Genomic DNA, 19,871 nt, shown 5'->3' with positions numbered 1-19,871 from the left:
CAAATGTTTAAGCGATATTCTAGCAAGCGGAAGATGACAGTAACTGGTGCGTTGCCTTGAATGCAACTCGCATTACACGAAGGAGTTGCCCTTTCTCAACAGCATCAAATTTATGATCACTTCAGCCTAGAAACAAATTAAAGCTAGATGTAAAGACTGCTGCGAAAATTGTGATTTCCTTGCAAAACCCATCGGTTGTGAATCATTCAGAAATAGTTTATAATGCGGGAATTGTACTGAGCTGGAATTATTTACGGATGGACCTGGTGTCTGTCGCCTGAGACATCATTTACAATCCGAGGTGAGACTGACGAGGCGGGACCGCCGACAGGATGGTGGAGCGGTCGGACCGAGCCCCCCTGCTGGACTGGGAGGAGGTTCCGTCGGCGGAAAAGCCCTGCGGTACCGCACCGGCGGCCGATCACGTTAAAGACCGACTTTCGAGCCCCTCCAACAGCCGCTCCTTATCAGGATGCGCGGCGCCGGGGTTTGGGTGGAGCAGCATGCCGGGGGGTCCCGCTCCCAGCAGGCTGTCCTCCGGCGCAGACGGCTGCGGCTCTTCCCCCGCGACCTCCAGCGTCCCGGCGGGCTCGGATGAAGCGCTGCGAGCTGACACGGAGCAGCATCTCTCGGATTCAGGACCGAGGGAGGCGTCGCTGGAAGACAGGATGGTGAAATGGGAGGAAAAGGACCAGATTGTGTCGGTCTTTGTGGTCACGTTCAATACCAGATCAGGTAAGGCATTTACACTTATTACAGTGATGGAACATACAGTAATGAGTGTAGTGTTTATAGGCGCATGAAGCTAGAGTGTAACTAAGAAGCCAACGATGAGGGATGTCTTGTCTCACAGTCCTGCAGACACAGGTGTGGCTTTTCCTGACCTGGACAAAAGGTCAGAGACACCATTAAACCGTCTGAACACACAGGAGACAAATCTAAATGTTTGGTTAGTTTGAGCTTTTGAGAAAAATCAATCAGATGATGTTTTTTTACAGAACGTGCCGATACATAATTAATGGGGATCGTGTTAAATAGTGCTTTCATTTCCTTAATAATGTATAATAACACATATAACGATGTGTTGAGTCATTTGTATGATAGAACAATAAGAGGAGTCATTAAAATGTAATTAGGACCGATTTGACAGGATCAATCAAATTCAACATGAGATTTAATCCCCCAGAGTAGCTTCTGACCTGCAGGACAGTCTGAGTCGACTACAGCTGTCAAAGTGGCTGTTGAGTATTTTGAGTGACGCCTACAGACTCCGAGCCTATCGCTCTTTTGGCCAATACTTGTGGCTAACGATTAGATTGAGTCACCTTCTGTTTCTCCCCTCCTATCGGACCATATTTGCACAGCTGCTGCTGTTCCAAGGAACCCAGTCAGCAGGCTGTTGTTCAAATGAAATGATATGAGAATACAGTGTATTTACTATCTGCTCCTGTATCCGTGGTTATCTGCCTGCATGTGTGTGTGTGTGTGTGTGTGTGTGTGTGTGTGTGTGTGTTTTATTATCTCTTTGTTGTGTGGGTGTGATAGGAAACATGCTGGAGTGGTGTCTGCCCAAAGACATGGACCTGGAGGGCGTGGAATTCAAAGCCATCGCTAGTGGCTCTCACCGAGTCACCACAGACTTCATGTAAGTGTGTTCGTGCTCGATCAGCATGAGGATCCACATGGGGGGGGGGGGACGCAAACAAGGAGAGGAGGCTAACTTTGAGCAGCCCAATGTTTGGCAAAAAATAAAAAAAAATGCTGCCTTGCCATCTGGCCGTGCCTTTGCTGTCTGTGACTCATGGCTTCGGCTGCCTCTCTCTCTCTCTCTCTCTCTCTCTCTCTCCACAGCTACTTCCGGAAGGGCTCCTACTTTGGCCTTGCCTGTTTTGCCAACATGGCCGTGGAGAGCACGGTGGAGAGGGGGGCCAGAATGAAGTCTGTGGGAATCCTGTCTCCGTCCTACACCCTGCTCTACCGCTACATGAGCTTCCTGGAGCACCAGGTCAGGTAAGAGGGGCCCATTTCTTCCATTTCCAACGCGCTTTCACTCGCCCGACACAATCCAGCTAGCAGAAACCAAGGTCTGTCAACTAACGAGGGCTCCGTGTCACCTTGCGCGATGTTCCGCTGTGGATGGAGTTGTCATGGAAATCACTATGTTGCGCAAGCAGCAAATGTTTGCTTAATAATAAATGCCTTAGAATAATAAAAATCACACTTATTCATTGCTTCTCTCTGCAGGCTTGTTGCACGAATAGTGACTAATGATTTGTGCAAAACTCTTAATTAGCTGGAGATCAAGCTGTAACACTGTAGGCGTGGTTAGTTCAAACAGCCTCTGCGAGCTTAGTTTCCTCATAGCTTAGTTCCTCTTTCTTCCTCTCCCTCAAACGACGAAGCTCACTTTCACACTTGCTGCGTGACTCCTGTTTTTCTCTTTCTAACACCCTCGAATTCCCTCCACATCCTTTTACCCCCACTAATGTGTTAGTGGACGAGGCAGCGTGCGCCACTGATACATGCGATACATGGAACGCAGCTCTTTCACGGATCCGCTTGTCTTCACCCCTGCACGGTTCCCACAGGCCTCTGCTCATTCAGCGGTCATGCTCCTTTACTCATCATTCCCCGCATAGCAGATCCCCATCTGCTGACTGACACACCAGCGCTCTGTTTCTTACATAAAGGCCTCACTGTTGGTCACAAGCTGTTTAATAGAATCAGGCATTCATGCACGTCTCCTCTCCTCCTGTATCCTCAGAGCAGTTATGCCTCCGTGCTTCCCAGTTTACGTTTTTCACATGTTTGGCTGTCACCAGGCTCCAGCTTCAGTCCCCAGGCCACTACTCGCCCCTGGAGGCCTTCTACGAGGACAAGAGAGCGCTCCTGTCTCCTAGCGGCGATAACGTTGTCACCATGTGTCCGGCCAGCGCCTGGGGAGCCGCGATCAATCACAGCATGCACCCTGAGATGAAGGCAGGAACGACGGAAGCGTTTTCAGCTCATCCAAGGCAGCTGGTACCGATGGCTGTGGCGCCTGTCTTCCTGGCTAACGCGCGTGCTGTATGTGTGTGTTTGGGCCAGATCACCCACCCCGCAGGCTGCATGTCCCAGTTCATCCGCTTCTTCGGGGAGCAGATCATGGTGCTGTGGAAACTGGCGCTCCTCCGCAGGCGCATCCTCATCTTCTCTCCTCCACCTGTGGGCGTGGTTTGCTACAGGGGTGAGAAACACGTAGCTCTTATTCCCACGCATCATATCCTGTGCTCCACACACTCGTGCATCATGATCTAACCCCCCCCCAGTGTACTGCTGTTGTTGCCTGGCCAACATCTCCATCCCGGGGGTCGGCGTCGCCGTTCCCGAGTTCCGCCCCTTCTTCTACGTCAACGTGGCCGACATCAGCGCCCTGGAGAACGAGCTCTCCTACGTGGCATGTGAGTGGACCCGGGGGAGGGGTCAACTTCTCCATTCACCCTTCGCAGACAGGACTAGAACGTGCGTGCGTCTGTCTTTAGGCACTACGGAGAAGATCTTTGAGGAGAAGAAGGATTTGTATGACGTGTATGTAGACAATCAGAATGTGAAGACCTACAGAGACGGACTGAAGCCTCTGCTCCGCCTCAGCACTGCAGACAGGGAGAAGTACCGCAAACTCACTGAACAGAGGTACAGCACAACAAGAACCATTGAATAGAACATCAGAGGAATTCCTAGAGTGAAGTGTGTGTGTGTGTGTGTGTGTGTGTGTGTGTGTGTGTGTGTGTGTGTGTGTGTGTGTGTGTGTGTGTGTGTGTGTGTGTGTGTGTGTGTGTGTGTGTGTGTGTGTGTGTGTGTAGGCAGATGCTGCTTTACTCCCAAGAGGAGAACGGAGACTGTGTGTCCAGTGAGGAGGATCTCTTCATTCTGTGAGTGTATCATCTATTTAACTGTATACCTGCTGCTGTTCAGTGTAGGAATATGGAGGCACAGAATGACAACAAGTATCGAAAAAATCTTGTCTTCTTGATCTTAACTTGCCTAGATTCTTCCTGGAGCAGAACAACCGAATTTTCCAAACTCTCAGCGAGGTTGCCGGCAGCCCCGACCCCACCCTGACCCAGGAGAGCGTGAGGGCCATGGGTCTGGACCCCCACGGAGACAGGCTCTTCCTGCTCCACCTGCTGGAGATCTACGGCTACGACACCCTGCTGGTGTCAGAGCAGCTCTGCTGCAGCTGAGACGACCCACGGGACGGGCCCTCCTGCCTTTCGCCCGCTGCTGGGCCGCGTCGCCTTGAGCCACATCGAAGTTGCTGCACTACTGGTTTTGCTTCTGTCCAGAGAACCGACCCTGTCTCTCGTTTTCGTTTTCATTTTCGTCTCAGCTCTTCTGTTCACTGTGATTCGGCTCTGTCCCAACTTGGACGCGGCTGCAGTATTTCAAGATCGAAAGTCTAGACCTGTGTGATGGCGATTGAGTCTTCACGGGGGAACATTCGGTGCTGCAGGATGACGAAACAGAACTTCTGAGGGAAAGTGACAGAGGGGACGCCTTCCTGTAAATAATCCAGATTTTTTCTCTATGTGTGAAGTGTCAGCATATGTGTGATAATGGGTCCAACTTCCTGCCAGTGTTCCTGTCCTTTACATCCAGTTTTCAAGCCTCCGCGTCCAAATCAGGGCCTCCTTCCTGTCCTGAAGCCTTCGTCTTCAAGAGCCATGCCTGTACCCACTGCTGTTTAAGTGGATTATTTATTTAGTGTTATGACTAAAGTTTTATGTTTTAGCTGAAACCAAACCATCCGATTGATCGGTGGCCTCACCCTTAGTCCCATTCAAAGAAACAGGGGTGTAGAACATAGATTTTGTGACTGGTACGAGCTGGTCCTGCAGAGCTCAGAGGAAACAAGTTATCACAAAGAATACTCATCACGTTGTTCGGCGCCGTCTTTTCACAAAGTCCTGTCATATCTATTTAAAACGCACCATGGAAGATATTTATAGCTCCTGCAACAACAAAGCAGCAGATGCATCAAAGGGCAAACACAAGTTTGGAGAATTTTTTTTGTTCTTAGTGAATTAATTAAGGTGGTCAAAGTTAAAGTTAAGTTTATTGTATAAATTCATACATTGACACTATTGAGGATTCACGCATAGTTCTGAGCCTATAATGAGTCGACAGACCCCAGCTCTATTACTCTTACTTTCCTTAGACGCAATGTGTAACTGGTCAGAACCTCACACACTCGGTCACTAAACTGCTACATTTATTTATTGGACTTTAGTGGCAGGTTTTAAAGGTGCAATCTGCACTGTTGGCCACCAGGGGGCAGAACTAGTTCAGGAAACGAGGGACTCTTAATAATACACCTAAACGAGTGCTGCTGCATAGAGCTATAAAAAGCTGAGAATTTTAAACAAGACGAAGTGGTCAGTGTGAACGTTAGCTGAAACGCTGAACATTTTAAAGTTTATTTAAATTCAGAGAACTGGAACTATACTGTATATTGAGGTAATATTTCTTTTTTGCTTCACCCTTTGTTTTCCTATGATATTGTAAGCTATGACATAGGACTGTGAATCTTTTTGTATTTTAAAGCCGCTCATCCTTTGTCATTTTTTTTACCGTTTACATCATTTAGCTGTACCTTGATTTGAGTGTAAATATTTCGGAACAATACCGGCCTGTGAAGAAATGGGATCAGCTGAATGTGTTTTCTAAGGCGACTTTGATCCCACTGAGCCTCCGTTACACTGAAACTGCTGCGAGGACGCAGCGTTACGCATATTTTGACCTGTACAGACCCGAAGCAAACGTCTTTGTAGTTTAAAGGCATAGTCAGACTTCTGTTAAAACACCTTTATTTATTTTACTGTAAACCATTTCACAAATAAAGCGCACAGCCACTTCCTGGATTCAGCTTCTTGATTGCATCATATCCTCAGTGGAATTCTTTTGACTGATGCCTCATGCTTATGAACATCTTAACTTGTATTTTGCAAGGTATAGAATGTGTTGCTGTTGAGGATGAAGTCCTTTTGATGTATTCCTTCGCCCTCACCATGAATTCATTTGAGCACATGGGGGTGGGTCGTCAAATGGCCTCTGCAGTTGATTGTGCAACGTTGTAGCAGTCTTTCCATCTTTCCACAGGAGCTCTTGACAGATTGTGACCATCGCCCTACATGCCACTCTGGGGGAGGGGGGGGGGGGGGGGGGGGGGGGGGGGGGGGTGTTGTAACATCCGTGCCTGTCCAGACCTGTCCAGTCTGGTCGAACAGAATACAGAAGTGAAACTATGGTACAAGGATTTTTCTACTTTCAAATAATCTGCTGCAAATGAATGCAAAGATTCTTCCATAGAATCTACAGGTATCTGTCTATAGATGATACCTGTGGAGCAGTGGGAGGCTGGAGGGGCACGTCTCAAGGCAGGCTGCACTCAGCGCATGCTTTAAAGCTGTCGTCTCCCGTTAGACCGTCACTGGGCATCGGCGGCGCCTTCAACTACAACAAAAGGAAAATGCAGTCTTTCAAACAATAAAATACGCCCCACTGTGTTCCGGGCTTGTTGTCGTGTAGCGTTAGTCTCCAGACAGGCTTGTAGAATGGCCTCACCTCCAGCGTTGCCCTCCTCCTGCCCTCCGCCGCGTCGCCCCTCTGACCCGTTAAGATGGAGAAGCAGGAGCTGCACACTTTGTTCAGCCTGTTGCCGTCGTACTCCAGGGCCGCCTTGTTGTCCGAGCACTTCCAACACACCACGAAGCCGCACGCCCGGCAGTGGTGGCGGCGCCTCGTGAACGTGCTGAAAGGCTCCCGGCACTTCATGCACTCCGTCACCTCGTTGTCCCGGATCCATCGAGGGGCCCGTCGGCCCAGTTCGCCTTCCTGTCGAAGCGCGCGCATGCAGCAGCTGAATTACCTGCAGTCAGTCTGAACCTACGGTGCCCAATAGATGCATTTAATTAAACTTACTGGCTCTTCCACATCCAAATCTTTGGAAGCCAGTTTGAAGGTTTGATTTCTCTTCTGAAACTCCTCAATCGCTTCCTGTATTACCTGGAAATGGGGAAGACCTGTGTTAGAGACATTCAAATCCTTGTGGCCTAATATTGGATGAGCTGCACCAAACATACCTTTATCCACTCATCTCTGTCTTGTTCAGAGCTAAAAGTGTAAACATCAAGTTACCACAATAATAATAAAAGTGTATTAAATAATTTAAAATAATTAAAATTTCAGACAAGCCCATAAACGTTACACACGCACCTGGTCTGCAGCTCCAGGGTCCTCTCCTTCCCAGAGACCTGGAAGGTGTACGGGTGGTCCTCGTTGGCCGTCTGCTGCACCTGCATGCCCTCCACGCCGATCCTGCAGCGCACCGTGAACCGCTGGCCGACCAGGCTGAACCGGGGCGTGCAGCACAGCAGGAAGTTGTTGAACTGCGAAGGGGAGACGTCGCGCAGGTTAGCGAGCGACGCTAACGGGCCTCCACCTGGAGGCGCGGGCGCTCTCACCAGGAACAGGTGTCTCTCCATGGCGGACGTGTTCCTGGCAGCGAGCTTGAGCAGGCGACCCTCCCGGAGGAACTCATTGGACGGGTTCACCACTTCCGGGTCGCCGAGCATCTCGTAGATCTCCAGCGAACGCTTCAACTTCTCCTGAAAAGGGAAAGAAAAGTGATAAGTGATAACCTTTGGCCCCCAAAACAACCGATGGTCACAGTGACATACAGCTCTGTGGATGGCGCTGTTCGAGTGTGTGGCTGCCATGGAAATATTCTGCAAGGTTTCTGAAAGAAAAAAAGAAGAGGATTTAAACTTTAAATTAAAAGGTCTCCTGGCCTTTCAGAAACAGGCACACAACCACCAACCATATGCATATTTATAGTCTGGGTTTTCCTCCGGCAGCCTCCTCAGATAATCCCTCAGCAGCATCTCGTAGCGCGGGACTCTCTGCACCGGCTCCAGCATGTGGTGCTGCAGGGTCAGGCTGCCGCACACGCTCTGCCGCTGAACAGGAAGAGGAGGTTTCGCACTCGACTCACATGCGGACGAATCCACGGCTCGCATTACCTCTATGTCCAGAACGACGCCCCTGAAGGCCGCGGAGCGCTCCGTCCACGTCTTCACCAGCGCCGTGGCCCGGTCGAAGTTGCGGACGTAGTCGGCGTACATCCTCAGGAAGGGCGCGTGCCGCAGCAGCACGCTGCCCAGGCCGGGGCTGTCGCACCTGCGCGAGAAGCACACGGTCACGATGGGCGGAGCCGGCGGGGGCGGAGCCGGCGGGGCGCGTGGGCGGGGCGTCACCAGTGGCTGAGGCAGGCCTCCAGGTCGGGCAGCAGGAACTGGCTGTGGAAGCAGTAGATGGAGGCGACGTTGGAGAAGATGTTCCGGATCACCTCCGCGGGGAACGAGCCCCGCGCCGCCTCCTCCGTCAGCCGCGAGCAGAACACCTGCAACCCAAACGGGGCGAACGTCACACGTCTGGCATTTCTCCAGTGGAGCCTTTGAGCGGAGGCGGCCACTGACCCGGTCCAACAGGTGGAGGCGAGCCACGTAGGCCCTCTCCGTCTGCAGCAGCTCGTTGGCGATCTTGTATAACCTGTCCTCCTCGTCCCTCAGCTCACTTTCTCCCTCCACCTTCCTCTCCTCCTCCTCCTCTTCCTCGTCTCTGGGCTTCTCGCCTGCACTTGGCACATTCCAGTGACAGGAGAATTTGCAGCCGTACCCCGTGTGCATCCTTCCGTCTTCCGCGTTCGGTTCAACCGGGGAACGTTCTTCTGTACCGCTCGGCAGGAAGGCTTCGGCTGCGGAGCCCGGGCTCCCTCTCGTTGGCGTCTGGACGGTGATGTCGGGCTGATTGCGCGGCGTCGAGAGCAGCGGTTTCAGCGAAGAGCACGAGACTTGGTCGGAGGCAACCCTGCAAAAAGAATTTACGAGTGTGGTCGAATAATAATAATAATAATAATAATAAAAAGTGTGAAAATAAAAATGAAAATCCTACCAATTCTCATCCAAGTATCCAATCAGATCAGGCACGCTCACACATTTCCTCACTCTCCTCTCCTGCCCTCTCATCTTGCCGCTCGAGATCCTGTGCAGTCGCAGCCAAGATCTGGAGCTCTTCATCGGGGTCTGGTTGCACGTGCTCCCCTGAACGGGACTTGGGGTGCGAAGCCTTCCCGCTACAGAGCCATGGTTTCCCGGAGACGGCTTCCCAGAGGCGCGCCCCGCTTTCCTCAAAGGGCTACAGCCCCGGAGGCCTCTCTTGCCCGGACTGGGAGATCCTAAGAACGAACCGGTGCCCGGGCTGATTTGTGCAGCAGATGCTCTGTTTGAGAACCTGCCGCCCCCTCTGAGAGGACTGGGGGAGGCGAGGCCGACGCAGGACACGGACAGCCCGTAGAGTCCAGCTCTGTTGGGACTGGGGCCTTGTCCTGCCCTCAGAGGAGTCTGGAAGGGGACCGCTTTACTGGGGCCTGCGAAGAGAAACCATTCATTGACGTCCTAAATGTGTGGCTCTAAACCAGTTCGTGACACCACTAAAACCACAATAAAACTAAATTCACCGCAGTATAAGGACGTTTTTGCAGAGGAAGTGCAAACAAAACAAAGTTTATGCAAACTAGTTTTTACGAATAAACTCAAACTCATCATTATCAGTGTCATTAAGTGTGATGGGTGAGGTTTGTTTCTTGGAAAATCTTTGAGCTTTTACTGTTAGAGACTGTAACAACCTTGGTTTACATGCTATAATCATCAAACGCGCATATATTTGCAACAATTCTCCTCATGTCAGTTGAAAACACCAATGAACAGAATCGTGTGTAATATTCTTGGTTTGCTCTACGTTTGCTTGTTCTGGGTTAATGGAAGTATTAAACACACAGCACTCATTACATAAAACAAACACGCGGATTACATGACTCGTAAGCGCCGAACTCAGAACCCCCCGCTGGGTGTGACTGTGGATCACCTGTCCGCGAGGCGTGGCAGTCGTCCGCGGCGCCTTTCGCCCTCCGCCTCACCGCCACCCGCCTGAACTCCTCCGTCTCCCGTCTGCAGTTCAGAGTCAAACTGTTCCTCTTCTTCAGGTCAAACATTGTTTCGAACGGACCCCGGCTTCGGCTCCAGCTTCTGCCGCTGCTTCTCCAATAAGAAAACGCTTGGCGCGCTGCACCGGAAACGGGCTTGTGCAAGTGCCTAAATTAACGCCGCTAATTTTGCCCCACAGCTGTGGGTGAACAGCGCCTCTGATTGGCCGCTGGACACGCCCCTCACCCCACTGACCAATCAGTGTACTAATCACTTATCGATTATTATTATAATTAGATAGATGTAGGCTGGAACCCCATGTTAGCTGCTAGTTATTATTTCTATGCTGTTCATTTGTTCTTGATATATATATATATATATATATATATATATATATATATATATATATATATATATATATATATATATATATATATATATATATATATATATATATATATATATATGGGGTTCCAGCCTACATCTATCTAATATCTATCTATATATATATATATATATATATATATCCAGTGGCTACAACAGATCCCTGGAATAACATCCGACATCTCAGTCCAGAAAAGTGCAGTCCTAGGAACAGCAAGGATACTGCGCAGAACCCTCAAGCTTCCTGGCCTCTGGTAGAGGACCCGAGCTTGGAAAGTGGATGAGACCACCCGCGTGGGGTGAGAAGGGAGTTTTTTTTTTTATATATTATAATAACTAATATAGTCTGCACACAGTCTCTGATATGACAACTTCCCCATGGATGCATCAAGAACCGTGTGCATGGGCATTACCCGAGCAAAGAGCAAAGAGGCGCACATGGCGAATCCCATTCCAGTAGATGGTGCACATGAACCTAGTTTCCTAGTTTCCTAGCTTCAAATGTAGCACAAGTCTTTGTTTATATATGATGTGATTAAGTTTATTATTGGGGAAAGACGAATGGGTAAAGAAGTAGGCGCACAACTTTGAATAATGTGGAAATTACAAACAAATTATCAACTAAAAATTTCAATGGCTAATACTGCCAGAGGACCGTTGTTTTAAGATTTGTTTACGTGGGGGTTTTCTGCCCCCTAGTGGAGGTAAAGCTACGATGCTGGTTTAATGAACTTACTCTGAAATAGTCATATATATTTGCTTGGCAAAATTAAATTCAGATTTATTGTCTGTTTTATGACCTTTATGACATTTTGGTGTGCGTGTAAGGGAGAAAGCGTAAGAGTGAGAGAGCAAGATATTTCTGTTTTTTAGTAAAATACTTTTACACAGTTGATACTAAAATCTGCTAAACAGGAGGATATATATATTATATGTGAATAAATGAAATTGCAATTTTTGTTTCCATTGTTTTAATTACTCCTACACTATCCTATCCACTAAATCTAAGACAGCTAATACAATACTAAATACTAAATACTAAATTAAGCTCAGTTAAAGTTTTATGTTATGGTTAACATAATATTACAATTTTTAATAATAATAACAGAAATGACTGTAATAGTATCAAAATGTATATTTGATCTCTTTACACAGCGAGGGTGGATCAGTCTGTTACTGAAGCTGCTCTCCAGAGCAGACAGTGAGTCCTGCAGTGGGTGAGAGTCCTGGTCCATGATGGATGTCAGTTTAGCCAGAACCCTTCTCTCACCCACCTCCTGCACCGTGTCCAGAGTGCGGCCCAGGACAGAGCTGGACTTCTTGATGATCCTGTCCATCCTGTCCCTCACTGTGATGCTGCTGCCCCAGCAGACCACACCGTACAGGATGGCTGATGCCACCACAGAGTCATAGAAGGTCATAGAAGGGGAGTGGCCCCCTCACTCCAAAAGACCGCAGTCTCCTCAGCAGGTAGAGTCTGTCTGACCCTTCTTGTACAGTGCATCTGTGTGAGTCCAGTCCAGTTTATTGTTCAGATGTACACCCAGGTATTTGTAAGAGTCTCAATGTCCATTGACAGAGCTGGTGACTGAGAGCAGGGTCTCAGAGCCTGTGTCAGCGTTAGCGGAGGGTGGGACATACACAGCAATAATACACATATGATGATTAGTGCGCTGTTTAATTTGACTAACAACAGCAGATTCAACAGTCACATGTTTTATTTGCTGGTCCTGGTAATGAGGCACAGTCAGCGGGAGAACTAGTAGTAGAAGAATCATTAACTCCAGTGAATGAAGTATTACAGTATCAAGAGTTGAAGCTCATGTCTGCGTCTGATGTTTACATTGAAGTGTAGCACAGTATCATTAAGAGGGTGAACACACGCTAGCTGCCAGTTTAAATGCATGTGGGAGAAAGGAGGATGGCAGCCAAGCCATGGTCCTGCCTGAAGAACCATTCCCACCCCCTGTGTAGCACGGTGTCGTCTCTTTGCAGCTCCTTCAGCCACAGACTGTTGCACACTGTCAGTGTCTGAAGGAGCGGAAGTCTTTTCTCTCCGCTGCAAAACCTCAATTCACCTGCAGCTGTGTAAAAACTGTCTGTGCCTAAATTTAGTGGTCATCTCTACCCGTGAGGTGCGCCATCTAGTGGCCAAATACAATCACCACCACCTCATCCTCTGCTCCGAACCTCTTAACTGTGTGACGTGTCCTCCTCTACTGCCCTCATCACCCTCTGCAGCCTGGTTTTCTCACCATCAGCCCTCCATCAGTTAGAGTTCCTCTAACACAAACACCGAATGAAAATGATCATTCAATACATGTGTCACCCTAGAAACAACCCTGCCTCCACCTCACCACAAACAAACTGGACACTTCTCCAACAACAGTTTCCCTAAAAACTAGTTACAAATGACAGGTCAGGCCAGGCTTTGCCCCAGGCTTCAACCATCTCCACGACAACAACAGCAATATGAAAGCGACTTGCTGGTTTAACTGGTCTCATACACATTAAAAGTGGCGAAACATCTTAGTTTATGCTGCAGAGCAGAGCAGGACACGTCACTAACACGTTCGATATTTCTAATTTAACACAGTCTAAACTGACCTCTTCACTCGTGCAGTCAGTTTCAAGCAGACACAACAAATGTAGGAACAAACATGAAGCTGCAATAATGTGTCGTAGATCTGCTGAGTCCTGGCGAGAGAGCGGGAGAGAGAGAGCGAGAGAGAGAGAGAGAGAGAGAGAGAGAGAGAGAGAGAGAGCGAGAGAGAGAGAGAGAGAGAGAGAGAGAGCGAGGGAGAGAGAGAGAGAGAGAGAGGCTGTCACTGGCCGGTGCAGCCTGTGCAGCAGCAGCAGCAGCGTCTCGCTCAGCGCACGGCGGACCCCGCCTCCGGTCCCATCTAGCGATTTCCTCCCTCACCCATTTTTTTTTTGTTTTTGCTCATCCCCTTTCTTTTCCGTCACCGACTCAGAGAAATGTCCGCCAGACCGGGATTCTACCGGCAGGAGCTCAACAAGACCGTGTGGGAGGTTCCGGAGCGGTACCAGAACCTGACGCCGGTGGGCTCCGGGGCTTATGGCTCGGTGTGGTGAGTGTGCGCGAGCGCGAGCGCGCGCGCGCGTGTGTGTGTGTACATAGTGGATGGACGGGCGAGGCTGCACGGCCACAACATTTACCGTATACTCGTCATGATGCATCAGCAGAGCGACGCGTAAATATCGGCGGCGACAGGATGAAGCCGCTTTTGGGAACCGCTACTGAGGTTTCATTGATCCGCACATCACTGGCGTCATTCTGCCGCCACCCATTACTGCTTTTGTGTCCATTTGGGAGCAAATACTACTATGTAATAATTCTAATAATTCATTGTGTTCTCATTTATTGTGTATGTGTGTGTTGCCAACTGTGGGAAGGCACAGCAGCTCTGTGTTATTTAACCCACAGCTGTGTCTGTACAGTATGTATGTGAGACAGTGCCAGTATAGGAATTCCCCAAATAACACAGCAGCCCCCATCATACACCACCTGCAGACACTGTAGTGACTCCTAAATATGAGGGTGCTGCTGGTGGGACCCTAAAGACGCTTCTGGGGTGCAGCTGATGACACAATGCCTGTCTGACACCCCAGTGTGAGACGTATTACCCGCACACCCAGCATCCCATCTGCGTACGGATGGAGACCCTGGCTGCTGAGGTGCCGTTTCCATGGCGATAACCACCTCCGAGGGTCGATAGTAATCAAGCTGTAAAGAGTTACCTATCAGGAAGCGTCCAGACAGCGGTTGCTGGGAATCTTTGAGTCAAGCTGAGCTTTTCTCACGACGGTGATGGAAACACAGCTTCATATGACAGCCGGCTTCCTGTCAGACGTTAATTAAGACACTGTGGAATTAGCAGGCGCTGGGGTGCACGCGTCTGGTGAATGATTGCGCCGCTCGCTGGGATCCTTTCCTCACGCTTTTGCTATGAACCATTTACCACTTTAACCAGCTTTTTCTGTTCTTCAACACATTTAAGCGGGCATTTATAGTATTCACATTTATAATCTAGTAAACTATTCATATTGTTTAATAATTGCTTTAAGCCAATTCAATATTTATTAATTAGCCAATTAGTCAAATAAGCTCATTTACAGACGTATCCACAGACGTTAGTTTCTAGTCAGCACAGGGTAAAATGGTTTTCTGACACAGGGCTGCAGGTGCTTTTATATTTTACTCTGCTCTGGATCCAATCGTCCTATTGATCAAGTCGTACGTGTGAACGGGGGCCGTAAGTGTCAGGACGCAAGGGCAGCGCTGGTGAAAAAATGCCAACACACAAAAGACCTTCCATCGCACTCCACCCATCCGTGCCTTCATTGTTAATGCTGATCTCCAGCCATTGTCAGTGGTTTTCTCGAGCCAGGACTTCGGGGGGATGGGGGTGCAGGGGGTAACATCTGTACGTGTGTGACGGGAGGAGGGGGTGGGGGGCGCTTATAGGCCCTAGGCCCCTGACTTTTCCAATGCACAGTGAATGAAACAATGCTGGTCATCTACCTCACATGGAGCTGCTGGGTCTCACTTGCAGACTTCCTCCACGGATTGGCAGCCTGAGGTCAAGGATGTGACAAGCTCACATAATCCTTTATAGCAGAGCTGTAGGATGAGTGAAAGCGAAGCGCCACCGAGAAAGGAAAAGAGGAGTGGGCGTGAGGAATCTGGACTGTGTAGCTCCCTCACGAACACACACACACACACACACACACACACACACACACACACACACACACACACACACACACACACACACACACACACACACACACACACACACACACACACACACACACACACACAGAGTTAATAATTTAACTCAAGTCCTGACACAAAACTTTGCAGGACTAAACTCCATCATGTTCTGAGCCCAATCCAGACTCATTGTCTCCTCATCCCCATGAATATTCTCCTCTCTGCTCGTGTTTCCTTGACAAAAAAAACATAACGCATCAATTCGGGAACAGAAGACGAAGACAGACTCCAACTAAGCTGATCAAAGCCGCTCTCGTGTGATGTCGGCACATGTAACATCTGTTCGGGCAAAGCAGACGCCTGGCACCGAGCCTGTCGTTCGGGTAAATATGAATAAAACATGACTGCGTCCTTTTCTCCGGGGAGAAATGTGCTGATTGATCCGCGGCCGCTCCTCGAACCTCCTCGGTGTTGCACAAAACGACATGGTTGCTTTGTGCAACACCGAAACTCACCGACGCGTTCCTTCTTTCATTTTCCCCCCTCAAGTTCACGGGTTTGAGACTAGATCCACAGCTCGAGCATCCGAATCCTTCCCCTCTCGTGGACAAGCGCCCCTGAGCGCGAGGAGAGGAGCGGATGTGCTGGGCTGCGAGAGCGGAGCGCTCAGACCCATGTAGGGGAAGAGCGGCCGGGAGGAAGGTATGAGATGAGGCCTGGCTCATGTCTCAGGCTGCAGAGGCCGGCCGCTCCCCTGGCGAGAACGCAGGCGGGCGTCCGGCCAGAGGTCAGAGGTCACCGTGAAGCCGTCCAGGGTCACCCAGGCCTAATTGATTTAGATTTTTGTTTTTGTACAAAGGTACAATGGTCTCTGCCGTCTTCACTGCAGCTCCGCTCTCTGGAGCCCGTGTTTCACTTCTCGCTGCATTTCTCAATTCTCACCCGTGCTTCCTTCCTGTTTTGTCTGTTCCGCTCCCCGGCCGCTCTATTATTACCACGCGGAGCGGCGAGGAGCCGGCGGGGCCTGAGGTGCTCAGCAGTCGACGTGTGTGACGACATTTCCATTTGAAAAGAAGCAGACGAAGTGAACTGCGGCGCTTAATGGCGTCTGACATCCTCACGTTCCTCTCTCTCTTTCTCTCTCTCTCGCTCGCTCGCTCGCTCTCTCCCACTGTCTGGTGCCTCTCAGCCTTTCCAGTCTCTGTCTTGAGCACTAGGATCAGCTGATGCCAAGTTAAAAGTAAAAAGCTGAGAGTGTTTCTTGTCCTTCCAGTTACATAAGACGTGTGAAAGCCGTCCCAGAACAGCGTGAACGCTTCCCCGCTCTGCTCTCTGTCTCCAGCTCGGCGTACGACGTGGTCCTGCGACAGAAGGTGGCGGTGAAGAAGCTCTCCAGGCCGTTTCAGTCCCTGATCCACAGCCGCCGCTCCTACCGGGAACTCAGGCTGCTCAAGCACATGAAACACGAGAACGTCAGTACGGCCGCGCGGGCGACACGCTGCAGGCGTCTGGGCCTCTCTGTTATTGATCGCCTGGTCTGGTCTGGTCTCCGCAGGTGATCGGGCTGCTGGACGTCTTCACGCCGGCCGCGTCGCTGGAGGACTTCAACGAGCTGTAGGTCCAGCGCCGCCTGTTTGAACTCAGTTTAGGGGGGAGGGACGAGGGATTGCGGGCGGGAGGGATGTCTCGTGGGTTGCCGCGGTAACCCCTCCTCCCATCTCCACCTCCAGCTACCTGGTGACTAACCTAATGGGAGCAGACCTCAACAACATCGTCAAGTTTCAGAGGTTGTCGGACGAGCACGTGCAGTTCCTGATTTACCAGCTCCTCCGCGGCCTTAAGGTAACTCTTTGCTTCTTGTTTTGTCTTTTTTAATGCGGACCAACGCTGAATCAGTTCGGCGTTGATCCACCTTTAGCCAGGGGCTAGGTCGACTGCATTGTTGACCCCTGTCCCCCTTTATGTCCCCTATCTCTCTCCTCTACACCCCCCTCCCATGGAACAGTACATCCATTCAGCAGGACTGATCCACAGAGTGAGTGCCTTGTTTCTTTTGGTCATTTTGGACGTGAGCTCTGACAGACTTTTAGCATTAAAGGAAAAGTCCTAACTGAAGACTTGTGATACGCAGGCTGAGCAAAAGCGCCATGAATGTCGCTCTCTGTGCAAATGTAGTAGAAAGTAAAAGGCTAAAAAGGGACACTAAACACATGTGGTCGCGTTTCCGTGTGCTGCGCTGTCTTTCGCCTCAAGGACCTCAAGCCCAGTAACGTGGCGGTGAACGAGGACTGCGAGCTGAGGGTAAGTGCGAGTCTCGAGCAGGAGTCCTGCGGGGTGGAGCCGCTCTCTCACCCCCAACACGTCCACCCACAGATCCTGGACTTCGGGCTGGCGAGGCAGACGGACGACGAGATGACCGGGTACGTGGCGACCCGCTGGTACCGGGCGCCGGAGATCATGTTGAACTGGATGCACTACAATCAGAACGGTAAGACGGCGGCGGCCTCGCGCGGCTCAATGAACTCGACCCGACTCAGACACCCGATGCTTCTGCCGCAGTTGACATGTGGTCGGTGGGGTGCATCATGGGAGAGCTGTTGAAGGGGAAAGTCCTATTTCCTGGCACTGACTGTATCCTTTATAAAAGCACAATGAAATCCGACCCGAGTCCAGTCGCTGGGAGGGATTGATGCATTTAAAAGCTTCAGTGACTCGACAGACAGGATATTACAAGTCTGTGATAACGGGGGGGGGTAAACATTAGCAACAAAGCAGCCGCAGGCTGATGACGAGTCCTAGCAGCCTTGACCTGTCCTGCCAAGACATCGACCAGCTGAAGAGGATCATGGAGGTGGTTGGGACCCCGACGCCCGAGCTGCTGCAGAAGATCTGCTCCGAACACGTGAGGGGAGAGAGGGGAAGAAGAGAGCGCTCGGTTGAATTCCCGGGGTTTAACGCTGACCTGTGTTCGCAGGCACAGAAGTACATCCAGTCGCTGCCCTTCATGCCCCAGCAGGACCTGGAGAAGATCTTCAAAGATGCAAACCCATCAGGTGGGTGCCCCGGCAACGCCTGACACCCTGCAGCCGCTCCATTCGCCTTGGTTCTAATACGTCCCCGTCTCTGCATCAGCTGTTGATCTGCTGAAGCGCATGCTGGTGCTGGACTGCGACGGGAGGATCTCGGCCAGCGAAGCCCTGTCGCACCCTTACTTCTCGCAGTACCACGATCCGGACGACGAGCCCGAGGCCCCCCCGTACGACCAGACGCTGGAGAGCAAGGATCGGACGCTGGAGGAGTGGAAAGGTCAAAGCTCGCAGCCTCGGCACCCGGCGGCCATGACTGGTTTGACTTTCCTCACTCGTCCCTGGTGGTGTTTTCACAGAGTTGGTGTTCGAGGAGGCGACGAGCTTCAAAGCGTCGGGGAGCACGACGGGCAGCCTTCAGGTGGAGCAGTGAGGCCCCCACCTGGAGACGGAGTGCCAACTCTGTGAGGGGGCGAGAGAGAGAGCGAGAGGTCAGAGGTCAAACTCAGCGTGACGCACGCGCGGGGCCATTTTAGGACTTTCTTTCCAACGCGGGGAGGCTGCTTCCTCTTGCGTTTCCGCCCGGCGAGAGCCGAATGAGGAACTGCGACCGAGCGCCCGCGAGGGAGTCACGGGGGAGAGAAACTCTGACCGAGTGAACTGCGCCCGCGGGCCGACAGAGGGGACTCAGACGCACACCGTGATCCCTCCACAGCTCGTGTCAGAGCACAGCTTCAGCCTGCACACTACTGCATGACCTTTGTGTACTTTACTATTCCAACATATATATGTGTATATAACCATTACGAAGCGCATCGGATCTGCCAGAGGGTCGGAGGGGGCGGCTTCATCATCTCCCACTCAAAAAAATCACCAACTGTGCTATTAATTAGCGAGGCGTTTAATATGAGCCAAAGCTGCTTCTCCTTTACAGCTTCCTCCAGTGGCTCCTACCTGTCACCTCATGCCCTGGAGGTCTCCATAGTTCTCTTTCACGGCCATGATCTGTGTTTACATTGATTAAGAGCTCCCAGGATAATATATCATCCTCATCGTACAAATCAGCTCATTACATGTTTGAGGACTTCATCGCTGCTGTTCATATAGTGTCTTACTTATCATTACTATCATTATGTGACTGCAGTCGCGTCGGAGGTGCATGAGCTCAGTGCATCCTGGGAGAATCAGAGTCACACTTTTTTCCATCACAGCACACTAGGATCTGAAGCAGGAGAGAAAGGCAGGACAAGATCCTAACAGTGGCTAAAAGCTGCAGCCTAGTGAGGTGAGAGTGGCGTTTCATCATGTGGCTTAAGCTCAACCTTCCACCGACGACAGGACTTCTGCCTCAGAGAAACATTAGTAAAGACGTGAGTCCTTTTTCTGTAGTAGATCACAAGTGCAAGTCGTCGAATGAACGACCCCTGGATGCAAAACCTTGACTTTTCAATCGCAACCAATGGCCGTTTGTCAGTCAGCGCGGCTCAGGCCTCTGAATGTGCCGAGTGTCGTATGCTCGTGTCGACGTTGTGGATCCGCGTAGCGAACCGAATGTATGTGTGTCGTGTGCGTTCGTCACGAGAGGACCGAGCAAAGGTGCCTGCATTGTTTATGGTCGACGGGTAAAGTGGCGTGGCAAATCTCAGCTTGAACACAATAAATGATCGTTTCTGTATGTGTTTTGCTCCCGTGTGTCTCATT

At 50.6% G+C, this 19,871-nt stretch overlaps 4 protein-coding genes across 10 annotated transcripts in view; 2 read left to right on the top strand and 2 right to left on the bottom strand.

Moving 5' to 3' along the window:
• Positions 1–19,871, bottom strand: part of rpap3 (RNA polymerase II associated protein 3) — a 35,018-nt gene that overhangs the window by 767 nt on the left and 14,380 nt on the right. The gene's annotated exons all lie outside the window — the stretch shown is intronic.
• Positions 59–5,900, top strand: LOC114862280 (DENN domain-containing protein 11-like). The gene is made up of 9 exons (XM_029162433.3): positions 59–735; positions 1,546–1,645; positions 1,852–2,010; positions 2,823–2,979; positions 3,088–3,226; positions 3,309–3,440; positions 3,522–3,672; positions 3,843–3,911; positions 4,028–5,900. Exons 1-9 carry the CDS (start codon positions 333–335, stop codon positions 4,221–4,223), a joined length of 1,506 nt encoding a protein of 501 aa, XP_029018266.1. The 5' UTR covers positions 59–332; the 3' UTR covers positions 4,224–5,900.
• LOC114862279 (FYVE, RhoGEF and PH domain-containing protein 4-like) lies at positions 6,213–10,200 on the bottom strand. The gene is made up of 14 exons (XM_029162432.3): positions 9,964–10,200; positions 8,992–9,466; positions 8,517–8,907; positions 8,295–8,440; positions 8,061–8,217; positions 7,859–7,997; positions 7,719–7,777; positions 7,503–7,646; positions 7,255–7,427; positions 7,122–7,152; positions 6,961–7,044; positions 6,604–6,873; positions 6,379–6,492; positions 6,213–6,254 (listed from the first exon to the last, which is right to left on the bottom strand). The coding sequence occupies exons 1-13, from the start codon at positions 10,088–10,090 to the stop codon at positions 6,412–6,414; spliced, it is 2,277 nt and encodes a 758-aa protein (XP_029018265.1). The 5' UTR covers positions 10,091–10,200; the 3' UTR covers positions 6,213–6,254; positions 6,379–6,411.
• Positions 13,204–19,845, top strand: mapk11 (mitogen-activated protein kinase 11). Of its 7 annotated transcripts, XM_029161518.3 has the most exons (12): positions 13,213–13,498; positions 16,487–16,616; positions 16,700–16,758; positions 16,875–16,986; positions 17,150–17,179; positions 17,398–17,445; positions 17,518–17,632; positions 17,704–17,775; positions 17,967–18,046; positions 18,119–18,197; positions 18,277–18,450; positions 18,530–19,845. In XM_029161518.3, the coding sequence occupies exons 1-12, from the start codon at positions 13,386–13,388 to the stop codon at positions 18,601–18,603; spliced, it is 1,086 nt and encodes a 361-aa protein (XP_029017351.1). In that variant the 5' UTR covers positions 13,213–13,385; the 3' UTR covers positions 18,604–19,845. The 7 variants fall into 7 exon arrangements, with proteins under 7 accessions (XP_040928132.1, XP_040928133.1, XP_055367091.1 ...); XM_041072201.2 differs by having other exon boundaries at positions 13,210–13,498; positions 18,277–19,845; XM_029161517.3 differs by having other exon boundaries at positions 13,211–13,498; positions 17,398–17,632.

Source organism: Betta splendens, chromosome 9 (assembly GCF_900634795.4).
Source record: "Betta splendens chromosome 9, fBetSpl5.4, whole genome shotgun sequence".
NCBI lineage: Eukaryota > Metazoa > Chordata > Actinopteri > Anabantiformes > Osphronemidae > Betta > Betta splendens.
Note: the sequence above shows the minus strand (reverse complement) of the source record. Positions and strands in the feature narration are given on the sequence as shown.

What these genes read in the sequence shown, in the direction of transcription:
- mapk11 (XM_041072198.2), top strand. Translation starts at nt 13,386, where the DNA reads ATGTCCGCCAGACCGGGATTCTACCGGCAGGAGCTCAACAAGACCGTG. An exon ending in GATGCACTACAATCAGAACG is followed by an intron (nt 17,633 to 17,703) that starts GTAAGACGGCGG and finishes CTTCTGCCGCAG; the next exon opens with TTGACATGTGGTCGGTGGGG. An exon ending in CCTATTTCCTGGCACTGACT is followed by an intron (nt 17,776 to 17,966) that starts GTATCCTTTATA and finishes TGTCCTGCCAAG; the next exon opens with ACATCGACCAGCTGAAGAGG.
- LOC114862279 (XM_029162432.3), bottom strand. Translation starts at nt 10,090, where the DNA reads ATGTTTGACCTGAAGAAGAGGAACAGTTTGACTCTGAACTGCAGACGG. An exon ending in GGATACTTGGATGAGAATTG is followed by an intron (nt 8,908 to 8,991) that starts GTAGGATTTTCA and finishes TTCTTTTTGCAG; the next exon opens with GGTTGCCTCCGACCAAGTCT. An exon ending in ACAGAGATGAGTGGATAAAG is followed by an intron (nt 7,045 to 7,121) that starts GTATGTTTGGTG and finishes CCCCATTTCCAG; the next exon opens with GTAATACAGGAAGCGATTGA.
- LOC114862280 (XM_029162433.3), top strand. Translation starts at nt 333, where the DNA reads ATGGTGGAGCGGTCGGACCGAGCCCCCCTGCTGGACTGGGAGGAGGTT. An exon ending in CGAGCTCTCCTACGTGGCAT is followed by an intron (nt 3,441 to 3,521) that starts GTGAGTGGACCC and finishes GTCTGTCTTTAG; the next exon opens with GCACTACGGAGAAGATCTTT. An exon ending in GAGGAGGATCTCTTCATTCT is followed by an intron (nt 3,912 to 4,027) that starts GTGAGTGTATCA and finishes TAACTTGCCTAG; the next exon opens with ATTCTTCCTGGAGCAGAACA.